Source organism: Aspergillus terreus, genomic scaffold (assembly GCF_000149615.1).
Source record: "Aspergillus terreus NIH2624 scaffold_3 genomic scaffold, whole genome shotgun sequence".
In the NCBI taxonomy this organism is placed as follows: domain Eukaryota; kingdom Fungi; phylum Ascomycota; class Eurotiomycetes; order Eurotiales; family Aspergillaceae; genus Aspergillus; species Aspergillus terreus.
Window position 1 is genome coordinate 1,605,677 of NT_165926.1, and position 13,542 is coordinate 1,619,218.

Sequence of the window (13,542 nt, forward strand, 5' to 3'; positions counted from 1 at the left end):
CCCCCAGTTTGGTGTTCCTCTCCCCTCCATCCATCTCCCCCTACACATCACCGCCAACCATCGGTCATTTCCGACTTCTCTCCATCCGCGTTCCATTCTTATCTCTCGCTATTCCCCCCTTTTTTTTTTTTTATTCAAATTGTTCTTATATATACATATATCAATATCGGGAACGGATTTGGATCTGGTCACTCCGTCTCCCCTCACCTGCTAGCACTCTTCCCACCACCAGTTTTCGCCTCCCCAATTAATCCACCCCACCATCTTCCGAAAAATCCACTCCCCTTCTCCTCCCCTCTCCCCATTATCGCAGGGTGAGAAGCATCCGAAAAGCACGACAATTGCCGATTCCAGTCAACCAAGAGGCCACATTCTACCAAGTCACCCACAAAGAGAGAGAGAGAGAGAGAGACAGAGAGAGGGAGAAAGAGAGAAAGAACCAACGAGAAACCAAACACAGAACCATATGCGTGGATGATCCATCTGTTGACCCATTGTGTCCAAAAGGCAGAGCGATGATTAGCCTCAGGGTGGAACAGCACTCAGAATCTCCGAGATCCCGTCACGACCATCTTTTCCGTGGAAACGACGACACCAGACACTTCGACGGCAATGCCGATTGCCAGTGAGAGCACCACCCTCAACTCCGTCACCACCACCATGACCACATTTTCCGCTCCGGTCGCCGCACCCCGTTTGATGCCCAACACCCAGACTGCGTTGGCCGCATCCTTCACCAAGTTCCTCACCGTCTCGATACATCAGATCCTCTATCTGCGGTCGGTCTATCCGCGAGCCACCTTCCTTCCCGTCCGAGCCTACAACTATCCCGTCCGTCAGTCTCGCCATCCGAAAGTATGCGACTACATCAACGATGCCTCCATGGCCGTTGAGACCGAAATCTTGAAAGGCACCATCACCGCCGTCAGCATCATCATCTCCTCCATGCGCACAAACCAGCCGCTCGAACGATACGCCTTTGACCTGTCGGGTTTCCCCCACATCCCTCCCCGCGAGGTCAACACCACATTCGAAGAACGGGACGATGCCTCCCGACAAGTCGACCTCGAAGCCCAGTTCCGCGCCTGTCTCGCGAGATTGGCCTCCGCCTGCGCCCGACTGACTCCCCTGCCGCGGGACGACGAGTTCAGTTTCACCGTCTGCATCGAAGTGCGCGAGGACGCCCTCCCCCCCGCGGGGACCACCACCGAGGAACAAACGTGGATCGTTGCCGAACCCGACAAGGTGCACCTCCGATCGTGTACCGCTCCATACTCTGTTTCCAAACTGCGCAACGGCGAGCCGCAACCGCCAGCTCCCCGCGTCTCCAATGGTCGCGCCAAAACGGTGCCAGTACGACGCGTAGAAGCCGGCGAGCTGCGTCTGGAACTATGGGTGGAAGAGGCACGACAGAAATTTAACGAACCGGTGGACTCGGAATATCCGCCATGAACTTGCGATCTTTCTGTTCATTGTTTGCGTTTCTTGCACGTCATTTTTTGCCTGTGTTTGTCTAGTTTCCTGTTTTCTCCAACATGTTTCTGCTCTTTTCTTACATCCTCTTTTCTCCTCGCTTTATCTCATTCTTGTTTTAGCGTGACCAATGATCGAACATACATGATGGATGAGGGATTTAGGAACTGTCGTCCGAGTGAGTGGCGCAAATACATAAAATGGGGAGCGGACGATTTTTGGGACTCGCATGGCATTACATAGATCTGGTTCATATCTTTCTTTTCCATTGTTCTTCCTTTCTCGTCACGTTCCTTTCCCCCATCTTCATCTTTTCATTTCTCTTCCCACCCTTTCCTTCCTACTGACTACTCTTCTCCATTCCTCGGATTGTCTCCGTTTTTCTTCTCTTTCCTCGTTTCGCCATACCATTTCCTATTGTACTTCTCATCTCCTTTGTTGAGCTCTCTCCTACTACATGGTCCTAGCAAATTCAACTATCTAGCTGCAAAAGGCCCCCTGCATTTCCCATCTGCCGTCAACGGAGACGTCCGAGTGTTGTCCGTAATTCCCCCTGCGTTTTGTTGCATCTGTTTTCCGCATGTACTTCTTACGTTCTGATGATATGTCTGGTCTGGTCTGGTTTGCATTGTGAGTTACCCTGTCCGCGGGACGACAGACGAGGTAAGTTGTATTGGTTTGATGGTGGAGGATTGATTATGCCACGGGAACATCGGGAAGATTCCCCTCGACGATGGATGCATGTATGACGTTTGCTTAGACGTACAATGAGATTCCTCAGTCCATTTGCCTTCCTTTGTAGGAGGTAGACTACCGCTATGGTTTGGTATCCGGCCAGATTCAAAGTACGTGCAATTTGGATTATGAGAACGACATATTAGATTAGATATTACTCCACGTACCGGAGCATTGCACAGAAGAACGGAAAGAATCCAAGTAAACCGAATGACAGCATGGGCTTATGATCACCAGTCTTTTGCTTCCAAAGCTCTAAATTGTTAGTCAAAGTCAATCATGATGGCTATTGCCAGCCAAACCACGCATCGCAGATGCGTGTCGAAAGTAATGGATTATGCAAATCCCGAGGAGCACGACGCCCCTCCCATCGACGGACGCAATTCGCCCGCAGGTGTCGAATCACTGTTGCGGCCCTGTCTGCATCTGTGTCTGCGACTCGGGGCCTCTAGGTGCCCCGGTTGGTGTCGCTAGAGCGAGTCCTTCTGGTCCATCTGGGGTAGGAGTGGGATTCGACCAAGCCGTTTGCTGGGATGCAGTAGTAAAGGCGTTATTGTTTCCCGAGGGCAAGTCTGGCCGAGGCCTGACTGGGAGGGAGACCACAGGCCGAACCGTCATCGGCCCAGGGGCTGTGCCCCCGGGGGTAGAGCCTGCGACGTTGAGATCCCGGGGCGTGATTTGCACAGAATAGGGGGTAGTTTGGGGAGTAGCTGGAGGATGAAGACCACGTGTGGCCAGCGGAGGAAGCGGAGGATCTGTCGGGCGCAATCCATCCGCCGCCCAAGGCTGTTGCATCGCGGACAGAGTGTTAACATGATATGGTGGGTATCGTGGCAGGGCTGGAGAAAAAGGGGCGATGAGCCTATTAGTGCCGTTTAGCAGATAGTTTGGCGGATTGTAATTAGGGCCGTTGTCTGAAGGATACACCCGCAAGTGCTCCTCTTTCAAGGTGGAATCTTCCTTGAGGATCTTTTTGATGGTGCTTTCCTGTGCCTCGGTGACCTCGTGAGGTGAAACATTATTGCCTTGGCATCCTGATGGAGAACCGAAATGATTTCCCTCGCCGTTTATCTCCTTCCGACACAGGTAGCACATGTTGCATCCACACTTCGAGCAGACCATGCTGTTGCACCCGGATTCCCTGATGATCTTCACGTTGCATTTGGGACAAACTCGGATGGAGGCCTTGCTCATCGCCTCCTCGACCTGATGTCGTGCCTCTAGACCGCGGACTTTCTGCCGCGCCTCTTCGCAAGATTGGGGGAGGTGGCTCTCCATGTCACATAGACGGCAGCTGACGATCTCGCACGACGGATTGAGACAGCGGAATTCGCGATTTTGCTCAACGGGCGGATAGATCGCTTTGAAGTCACAGAAGGGACAGCTCTCCAAGCCCGTCAAGTTCGCCCGGCGGATCTCATCATCTTGCTGGAGAGCTTCCAGCTTGCCCAACAATTCTGAACCAAGAGCCATTTCAAGCTCCAGGCGGACAAAGTTCGCGTCACAGCCGCTTACATCCATGCAGCGGAGCTCATACTTCATTAGGCCGATTTGGGTCTCCGCAGACTTGCGAATGCACGTGAAGCAGAAGACGTGGGCGTCGGCGCCATCGCAGACGACGTGTCGGTTTGACGGAACTTCGCGGTAGCAGCATTTGCATTCTACGAGCCTACCCAATTGGACGTGTTCTTGCTCGTTGAGTCTTTCTGCCAGTTCTTTATCCGCTCTTTCACGCATGGCATCTGGCGAAGACTCGGTAAGACGAAGGGGACCAATGAAAAGACAAAGAGGAGTAACATACTGGCCTCGAGCCTAGTCGCTTCCTTTGCGGCATTCAACTCCTCGATAGTATCATCCGCACCATAACGGTATTCGTATGCTTGGATAACTTCCCATTCCTTGTCCATTGACGGTAGCCTCGTATGCTCCAGTCGAGCGTACGGCCGCTGAGTCTGTTCGAAGCTGTGTTCCTGTGTGAACAGCTCCTGATACGCCAAGTATAGAGACTTCTTTTCCTTGATTACACTCCAGATTGCGTTGTGAGGAACAAGTGGAAACTCTTGTTCTAGTATCTTTAAACTGCGAACGGTCAGCACGCGAGGGTCCGTAAGTGTAGGCAAAGAGACTCACATTCGATCCTGGTATAGTCTGTCTTCAACTCTCGGACGGTTGAGGTATTTCTTGCGATCCGCGTTACGCTTGTACTCCACGGTGTCGGAACCCCGCTTACGCTTCTGTCTTGGATATGATTGTTGATTCAGGATCTGCTCAATGATGCTCTCCTTAGCGATGATAAACCGAGCCCAAGTCAACGATTGATCATGGCTTTGGAATAAGAAGTTGCGTAGGGGCTCAATCAATCGGGCCACATAATCTGCGCAGATGTCCGGGAACAGGCCGAGGATTTGAGCCTGCAGATCAGCGGTAGTTGTCAGCGGAGGAGTGGGAGTGTCAGTCCCAGTGTCAGTCGATGGTGCCATGGGGACTAAAGAGGTCGTGAGTTGATTAGATTGCTCGACGGTCCTCTGTTTCTTTCTGGCCCGTGTTGGAGAGACAGACCGCTGACGTGGATTGTCGTCGAGCAGTGGGGGTGTGGCATTGTTCACATTGTCATCGTCAATGGCCATGGAATTGTTCTCGAGCCCGGGAGCGGGGAATCTGAAGTCGAAATCCATCGAGTCTGTCCCAGCCATTATGAGGAGAGGGAGAAGAATCTACCTGACGGGTTTGGGAGATGATAGATCGGCAGTGAGGAGTCAGTAGATGTCGGCCACTTGAAGTTGATATAGAATTGGCGGTTCCTTCGGACATTGAAGAGTGAGACTGGCCTCTACCGTAAATGACGGAAAAGCGAGCTTACGGTTGGCCCGGTATAGCATGACGTACGAATGAATGTATGAAGGAGACCGTATATAGAGATAGCTGACGGAATGAATAGAACCATGTTCCATATTGTATAGATTGAGGAGGCCGAGTAGTTGAATGAAGTAGAATCGGCAAAACCTACTTAGTCTCAACAGAAGAATCGAATAATTAGTCCCGATTGTGCTCCAGTGCCAAATATCAGATTTTCGAGCCTTCCACTCGCGACTAATTACCACAGTCATGAGTGAGAGAATGGTAGGCGTTGTCTAAGGCCAAGATGCGACTCAAGGCGGTCTCACGGACCTGATGGTGGGGTCAGTCATACTGGCCGTTCCGAGCGTCAACGGGACAGCTGGAGGGCAAATCTGGTGAGTTTCGAGGGGTCTGGAATCTGGACCGTCTGAAGAAGGTTCTCCGAAGGAGTTCCGGATGATGATGGTGGTGACTGTAGAGAGAGGAGAGAGGAGGAGAATGCAATCAATCAACAAAGCAGCGGCAGAAACGCACCGCCTGCTACAGAGGGATAACTTGCCTAATGGGGAATTAGATACGGTAAATACGGTACGGACCGAAGATAACCCTAGAAACTACGTCACGTCGGACCGGGACAGGAAGGTACAGCCCTCATGTGAGCAAGCGTATCGCTTCCCACCGCTTGTCATCGGCCAGTGTGACAAATAGAAATGCCATCTGTGGAACTATAGCAAGGGGTGACCATCGTGATCGATGCTCAGGTCGTCATTCATCCCGCGCTGATATATGCTGGACAATTCCCCGCCGGAGGGTGGTATCCAGTGCCTCAATTCCGCCTAGTCTACCGGTGATATCTCCACAACCAGCCAGAACGACTTCCCCAGAACGACTTTCCCAGAGCCAGTCCAATCTCCTCCATTCTTCTCCGCAAACAGTCTATACCTACCTAGTATCCTGGACAGCTGCTGTACCAGAATCTCCTTCCTGGTCCAATTGAACCTTCGTGACTCATTATGATCGCTGCTGACACCTCGTACGCGGACAACGCGAGCCTGCCATCGGGGGACTCCCCCGAGCTCGCCCTGGTGCTGGCCACGCCACAGGAGCGAATCGCTTCGATCAAGCTGAATAGTGCCGTCTGGCAGGGTTCCCTGGATCTGGATTCATATCTGGCACGTGAAGACCATCTCGCGCAGCAGCCCTTGACCAGGGGAGGCAACTTGGCCTGCTGGGTGCTGGTGGACCGTCGCCAACCAGAAGACGAAAGGACCATTCTCAGTTCGTGCGAGACCTATCGGAAGAAAGCATGGTGTGCCCAGGACGGCCACGTATCCGATGCCACTGCCTACGGCGTCGGGAGCGTCTTCTGCCGTCCTGAGTTCCGGGGTAAAGGGTACGCAAAGAGAATGCTGCAGGAGCTGAGCCGGAAGATGGACGCGTGGAAGATGGAGAAGGCCGCTAGTCGAACCCTCTTCAGCGTACTGTTTTCGGATATCGGAAAGAAGTTCTATGCTCAGTTCGGCTGGCACCCTTTCCCGTCTTCCCACTTCGCTCTGCCACCCATGTCCAAGGACGAGTATGATCGAAGTGACTTGCCGCCGGCGAGAGCTTTGACGGCTGAGGATGTTCAGCGTTGCATGTGCAGCGATCAGGTGCTTCAGAAAGAGCGTGATCTCCTGAAAGTAGCATCGAAGAAGTCTCCGGGCCCCAAAGTAGCGATCCCCCCTGACTTCGACCACTACTCATGGCATTGGGCCCGAGAGGAGTTTTATGCAAAGAAGCTCCATCCAGGCCGGGCTCCGCCAGTGACCAAAGGGGCTGGCCAGGATGCGTCTGGAGTGTATTGTACCTGGAACCGAAAGTTCGGCGAAACGCCCCAGGAAAACACCCTGTTCATCTTGCGGTGGGTTTACAACGAGCCAGCGTCGGCCGAAGAGACCCAAGAGACTGTCCAAGCCATGGCAGCGCTTTTGCGACGGGCCCAGCTCGAAGCGTATGAATGGAACATGGCCACTGTCGAATTCTGGAACCCTACTCCGCTGCTGGAGCAGGCAGTGGCCTTGCTAGACCCTTCCGCCAAGGTGGTTCATCGAGAAGAGGAGAGCATCGCCTGTCTGCGATGGATGGGCCCTGAGCCAGGCCCCAACGGGAACGTGGAATGGCTTTTGAATGAAAAGTATGCGTGGTGTTAACGGACGTGGACATGCACTTGCCGGCGAATGTTGCGGGTTAGAACGAGTCAAAAATCATAGAGGCGGTAATCAAGCATTGTGAGGCCGGCGGAACCTGTCCTAGCGTTTCTGTCTCTTTTGGTTCTTGAATAGCTCATGCCAGTTTCTTGTCTTCTTCGCGGCCGTGGCGGCACTAGCATCCGTCGAGACGTTCTTTTTCAACTTCTGCCGGTCGACCTCGTTGACGAAGCAAATCGTCGTCGGGTCAGGGTACTTGTATGAGCTTTCCTACGTAGAGTCAGCTGGCCGTAGCGCGACGCATCACAATGACCACATACTGGCAACTTGGACAAGGCGACATCGCCCGTCCAGGACTCGGGCAGATGGTCCTTCCACGCATTAAGATACTCGCTTCTCCCGAGTGACGCGGCCGACGACGGCGCCATGGCCTCTAGATACGTCTCGCCGACCCATCTGACGCAGCCGTCCTTGTCGATACTCGCCCCTGCAACGATCATCAGCCTGCGCACATAATACTTTAGGACCTGCACTCACACTTCATCTCAAACTCGCCAAACAACCTCCCCACTCCAGCATCTTCCCCTTCACACACCCTCCGCACAACCGCATCAAACAGCGGCCGCGGAAACGGCGCCTCCCCATCCTCATCAAGCACCGCTCTCCACAAATCCGACACCAGGAACTGACTTCCCAGATCAATCCCCTGGAGCACCGCCCCCTCCACCACCCTCTTCCACACCTGCAGCCTCGCCCGCGCCGACGGCCGTCGACACTCCCCTGGCCCCTCACCACCACCACGCAACACAAACGCACAGATCTCCACCCAGTCACGCTCACACAGCGCCATCGCCACGGGCACATCGCGAAACACCGCGCGGATGACCCGCTGCTGCGCATCATACCCGGGTGTCTCGCCTAGCCCCATCTCACTCCCCTCATCGTACACGCGCAGCATGCGCTCGAGAAACGGCACGGCCGAGAAACCGCCAGGCGGCACATGCAGCTCCAGCGTGGACGCGCACTTCGCGATAGCGGTCATGGTCTCGACGAGGTTGAGGTCGTCATCCTGCTCGCCGGCGACGACGATGTTGATGTCGCCGCGCTGGACGCCGCTGTCGTCGTTGCTGGGGCGGATAATGTGGATCGAGTTCGAGGACTGCACCTGACGCACCTGGTAGGTGTGCGTTGGGGTGCAGAGATTGACGAAGTCGCGGGAGGAGACTTCTGCGTCGAGGGCGGCGGTGTCGTATGACGGGGCCGGTGATTTGAATTCTATCCTGTTCATTGGGCAGGGTCTGTTATTGGGGGTATTCCGAATCGTGTGTGGGTGGTGGGTGGCTTACGTCGGTGGCTCCTTGGACGAGAGGGCTTCGACCAGTTCCGGGGGCAGCTCGAGGAGCTTGAACCCCTGCTGCGGGGAGGTGTGCGTGAACAGGATGCTCCGCGCGGCTTGTGTGGACATTGTGTTGTGGTGGGTGATTGTGTCCGGGTTGACGAAGAGAGGTTTGTTCTGGAATGGATAAATTAGTTGCGACGCGGCGCGCGTCGCTGTTGACGCACGGACCACTGCTTAATGCCGAGGGTTCAATGTTCTACAGGAATCAGTGTACTTTGTAGTTCAAAATCCTTTTATTCAAAACACACATGATATATCAATACATCGAAGTAGCCTCCCAAACATAGGGACATGCTATGCATAGCTCGAGCCAACCCCGAACTCTCAGACAATTCTACAAGGCATATAACCAAACAGAAAATCAAGACCACCCTGTGACCAGCACAGTAAACGAGAAGGAAATCAACAATGGAAAGTTTTTCAGGCACGTTGTTGAACGAACCTATTACCAACGGCTTTGCCTCCAGTCCTATGGTTTTGCCTTGTCGCCGTCAGCTCGGTTTTCCGCCGGCTTGATCGCGGGGGCCTCTTCCTGGTCTTCCGTGCCCTTGTTCTTTGGGGATTGCGGTGCCTTGTGCTCCTTCGGTTCTTTTTGGTCTGCGGGTTTGCCTGACTTGGGTTCTGGCGTTTCTCGAGCGCGTGGAGTGCTCTCGTCTTTGAAAGGCTCGGCCGCTTTGCGCTCTTCCGCCTCCTCTCTCATCGAATCCTGAACAAACGCATTGTCAATGTCCCACTCCGTCTTTGGGTCCCGGAACAACTTGTGAACGCGTTCCTCCCGCTCCGCCTGCTCCTTCTCCTCCTCTTCGCGAGCCTTGCGTTCTTGCTCCATTTCTTCCATATGGCGCAGGTCGTCGACGCTGGGCTCGTAAAGATGCCAGATGGTGTAATGGGGAAGGCCGATGACCGAGAAACCCATCCGTTTGGCCATCTATGATACGTTAGCTGGGTGATATGGCAGAGGGGACCAGTCAAACACACCTTTCCGAAGCCCTCGGTCTCGGCATGCTTCTCAAAACTAAATGCTGGGAAATGGACACCCGCGCGGAAGACTCGTGCCTTGGCAAGGATACTGACACCGCCAACACCGTCCAGCTCCATCTCCATGTCCGGATCGCCGTAGGGGTCGCGGAGATAGGCCAAATGAGGCCGCCACGTCGCGTACTCCGCATAGCCTTCCACAATCACCGCATCTTCGTCCAGAGTTTCCGCAAGAGCCAGTGCTGTCTCTGATTCCTGCCAAGAGTTCAAGTCGTATGGTTGTTCCCCACCGAGCCAATCCGGGAGCGGCCGCCAGACATCTATTCACGTCAGTGAGCGTTCTTGAAAACCATATCCGTACAAGTACTGACTCGGCACGATCACATCCTTATCATGTCTCATGAGATCTTCAATAATCGTAAACGGAGCGGTCTGCACATCCGCATCTCTCCAATAGACCCAGCTATGGGTCGGACGCAGCGTAGCGCTCAGGAGCCAATTTCTTGCCTGAGCCATCAACTTTCTGCGTCCGGCCTGCGCCGCGAAACCATGTCGACTCTCCACGTCCTGCTGGACTTTCTGCCCAAAGTCCTTCTGAATGACGGAGACCTCGCCGAAGGGCATGCTTGGGTCGGGGTCATTCTGGATCTCATCCAGCATGCGCGACAGCATGCCCATGGTATCATCCTTCGAGTCGGAAACCAGGAACGCTAAATCAATGAGGTTGTGCGGGTAGGTGAGGTTGCGGAGATGCGAAAAGAACATGGGCAGGTGGGAAGAGGCATCGCGGAGGGGGGTGCACATGAGCACCCGCTCCTCCTGTTCCCAGCCGTTAGCTGAACCCTGGACTTTGGAAAGGTCATAATATCGGACGGTCTGGATTTGAAGATCCGCAGAAGAGGAGAGGAGTCCGAGCGAGATCGACGGGATGATCGCGGCCCTCCAGGATGGAAATATTAGGATGAGTAGAAATATGGAGATTCCGCCGATAAAGCATAGTCGTTGAAAAAGTTGTCGTCGACGTCGCAGAGCCGGTTGCGAACGGGGCTGGAAGCTATGATCGATAACAAGTTAGTGACGAAGTCGAGATGGCCCGACTAGGATCCAGGCCTGACAAAAATTATGCCCCATACCGATGTGGAGAGATGGAAAAAGTGCCACCCTGCCCGCGAGGGTAGGCAGTGTAGCCATTCACCAGGGCGTGGTGGTGTCTATTCATTTCTCCAGAGACTCAAGCATGTGTAGGTAAGTAGGACACCGGCTCCGACAATAACGCGCCTGGAATCGCCAGGCGTTGGAGCGGCGACGACTACAAGCCCTGGGGAGCCTCGGACGCCACAGCGGTATGTGCGACAAAGGGAGGATTAATGGACGAGGGGTGGTGAGAATGACAATAGTCAGGATCGCAGATCCTTCCCAAAGAGATTATAACACACAGAAGAGAAGAAAAAGAAGAGGCAAACGAGCGAAGAAGGGAAGAGAGGGTAGAAAAGACCCAGAGCGGTCGTAATCGTCGTTGAGGAGGATGATGATGATGTGGGCCAGGGCCAAAAAGGCGGCGACCGGCGGTGTTTCACTGGGGCTGTGGAACAGGGTTTGCCGTCCGCCTTCCGTACCCCGAATCCGGCAGTGAACAACGTCTCGCCCGTCCGGTTGCAGCCATGCAACCCTCGTTCGTCTCCCCGGTAGAGGATCTTCAGAGGCCAGTTTGTCACGGATGATTGGTGCTCTTCTCCGTATCAATTGCAGATCGTCTTATTTACATCGTCCAACAGTCACACAATTGAATTCTATGTCAAACTCCTTGGCTAATTCAGGAAAGCCCGTGCCCAAACTCCCGAAGAATGCTGAAACCGCTCAAAAGCAAAGAAAGCAGCACAATCCCCACATGCAATGCTCAGTTGTTTTAATGTGCGCTCAGACGTGAAATCCGAGACTCCGGCGACCCCATCCCCTTGACTCCAATCTCGACCTGTCGCATCACCTTCTGGAGCAAGGCGTCCATCTGTGGCGGGTCTCGCAACACCGGAATGACGGATCCGGCTTCGTACTCGCTGTCCAAGATATAATATCGTTCCCTGCCCCAGGTCTCCACCGTGTCGCGTTGGAATGCGACTTTCGCGATCACCTTGGCGGGGACTTTGGTCTTATTGATTGCGCTTTTGGAGAATACCCGCAGAAAAGGTCGGAGTCCAGACCGAGTCTGATGTGCCATTCGGACGGACCGAGGGGCGCTTGTTGTCAGATGGCTCTCTCCGGCTAGTCCGCCCGGATCGAGAGTGAATATATTAAGCGAGATGTTTCCAGTCTATAAAAAAATTCAGGTCAGCCAACCGAGGTCCTCGTCGTTATCTATCTTTGGAAGATAGGCGTACCAGAACCAAACTTCGTCGCAGGGCATACATCGCGGCACTCATGATCAGCTTGCTGCTCCCGAAGCGCGCATTTCCCTGCTTGGAGCTCAACGGGGTTCCCGGCCGTGAGCTCACCTCCGGGTCCGTTTTGTCAAAATAGTCCAACGAGCCCTTGGCCATGGCCGAACATCCAATATTGATCACCTTGGCACCGCCATTGGGGGTTCCGTCGCCGGCGCGGAAGGCCTCGAGCAGACTGACGGTCAAGAGGAACGGCGCGATGCAGTTTGTCTGGTAGACGGGATCGTGCCCATCTCGTGTGACGTGGTCGGCCACATATGACGACACGGCGGCAGAATTGATCAGCAGTGTCACCGGTGGGATCTCCTTGTTTTGCACCCTTTCGACGGTGTTTTGGGCGAAGCTGACGACGGAGTTGACGCTGGCCAGGTCGACGCGGGCCACTTCGACGGACCGCGACCCAATCAGTCGAATGCGGTCCATCAGCTCGCGGACGCTGTCGGATCGGATGTCGCGGGCCAGCAGAAGGAGATGGACAAAGGGTTGTGATTTTGCAATGGCAATGGCGATTTCGGACCCCAGCGAGCCGTTTCCTCCGGTGATGATGGCTGTGCCGCCGAGTGGTGTCGCCATGGTGGAAGATGCGTGGGAGTGAGGGTATGGGGGAAGAGAAACGATAGAAGACCCCAGGGTAGAAGAATCGGGGGGTGGTCAGCTTGACATGCTTTTGCAGATCGATGGAGATTCCACAAAAATTCGGGCCGTCGGCCGATCGATCGCAAGCGAGCGTATATATATATCCTTGAGAATCGGAGTTATCGAAACGATCGTCACAAGAACGAGTGAGAACGAAGGTGGGAGGAGGCCAGAAGCATTTCGACCCGATGGTCTTCCAGTAGACACGAGGTCAGGTATAGGCAGGAAATAAGAGAGAGTAGGAGAACAAAGCTGGCCGCCCAAAGAAAGAAAAGAAAAGAAAAGAAGAAAAGAAAAAATAAAGAGAGGGCGGCTGATCCAGCGCCAGATCTGAACCAAGATGCGCCAAACCCGAGGGTGAAACTAGGAGTGGGGGGCTTTGGGAAGTGGTCCACTGGGCGCAAAAGAAAGGATGCAAGAGAAAGAAGCGGGAAGAGTAGACGAGCGGCGAGTCGTAAGAAAGAATCTAGGCGGTTCGACAGAGCTGATGTATGTATATACTCTCATGGATTATGGCGTGATGGAAGGCAATTGCTGGTGGAGTTTGTCTGAGACCTCTATAGGTATTGACTACATTGCCCTAATTCTACCTAGAGTTATTTGGATAGAACTTCCATTACTCGAATTGATTCTGTGAAAACCATGCACCCCTAAATCCCCGACCTCCGGCTGAAACAGAGTCCAGTACTACGAGAAATTCCCCCATTACTAAATTTATTAAGAGTGACAGGTTAATAACCCAAAGTCTCAGCTATCTATAGAAGTCCGTGGCGTCCCACTAGCTCGTCCCATTGCTGCCGTGGCGCGATCGAACGCATGTTCATCCTGACCTCTGCAGCCCGCAGTGCCACCCACTTCT

At 54.0% G+C, this 13,542-nt stretch overlaps 6 protein-coding genes across 6 annotated transcripts; 2 read left to right on the plus strand and 4 right to left on the minus strand.

The window, feature by feature from the left end:
• Nucleotides 1–660: 660 nt before the first annotated feature.
• On the plus strand, nucleotides 661–1,452 carry ATEG_02465 (putative mitotic spindle checkpoint protein (Mad2B); the record flags this gene model as incomplete). The annotated part of the gene is made up of 1 exon (XM_001211643.1): nucleotides 661–1,452. One exon carries the CDS (start codon nucleotides 661–663, stop codon nucleotides 1,450–1,452), a length of 792 nt encoding a protein of 263 aa, XP_001211643.1.
• A 1,158-nt stretch (nucleotides 1,453–2,610) lies between these two features.
• On the minus strand, nucleotides 2,611–4,901 carry ATEG_02466 (uncharacterized protein; the record flags this gene model as incomplete). Its single annotated transcript, XM_001211644.1, has 3 exons — nucleotides 2,611–3,950; nucleotides 4,010–4,287; nucleotides 4,339–4,901. The coding sequence occupies 3 exons, from the start codon at nucleotides 4,899–4,901 to the stop codon at nucleotides 2,611–2,613; spliced, it is 2,181 nt and encodes a 726-aa protein (XP_001211644.1).
• Nucleotides 4,902–6,059: 1,158 nt separating this feature from the next.
• Nucleotides 6,060–6,718, plus strand: ATEG_02467 (uncharacterized protein; the record flags this gene model as incomplete). The annotated part of the gene is made up of 2 exons (XM_001211645.1): nucleotides 6,060–6,633; nucleotides 6,678–6,718. The coding sequence occupies 2 exons, from the start codon at nucleotides 6,060–6,062 to the stop codon at nucleotides 6,716–6,718; spliced, it is 615 nt and encodes a 204-aa protein (XP_001211645.1).
• A 557-nt stretch (nucleotides 6,719–7,275) lies between these two features.
• ATEG_02468 (putative sister chromatid cohesion protein Dcc1) lies at nucleotides 7,276–8,700 on the minus strand (the record flags this gene model as incomplete). The annotated part of the gene is made up of 5 exons (XM_001211646.1): nucleotides 7,276–7,332; nucleotides 7,428–7,505; nucleotides 7,556–7,722; nucleotides 7,773–8,515; nucleotides 8,582–8,700. 5 exons carry the CDS (start codon nucleotides 8,698–8,700, stop codon nucleotides 7,276–7,278), a joined length of 1,164 nt encoding a protein of 387 aa, XP_001211646.1.
• Nucleotides 8,701–9,103: 403 nt separating this feature from the next.
• ATEG_02469 (ANP1/MMN9/VAN1 family protein) lies at nucleotides 9,104–10,831 on the minus strand (the record flags this gene model as incomplete). Its single annotated transcript, XM_001211647.1, has 4 exons — nucleotides 9,104–9,562; nucleotides 9,613–9,932; nucleotides 9,984–10,666; nucleotides 10,746–10,831. The coding sequence occupies 4 exons, from the start codon at nucleotides 10,829–10,831 to the stop codon at nucleotides 9,104–9,106; spliced, it is 1,548 nt and encodes a 515-aa protein (XP_001211647.1).
• A 687-nt stretch (nucleotides 10,832–11,518) lies between these two features.
• ATEG_02470 (glycosyltransferase family protein) lies at nucleotides 11,519–12,620 on the minus strand (the record flags this gene model as incomplete). Its single annotated transcript, XM_001211648.1, has 2 exons — nucleotides 11,519–11,920; nucleotides 11,988–12,620. 2 exons carry the CDS (start codon nucleotides 12,618–12,620, stop codon nucleotides 11,519–11,521), a joined length of 1,035 nt encoding a protein of 344 aa, XP_001211648.1.
• Between the last annotated feature and the right edge of the window lie 922 nt (nucleotides 12,621–13,542).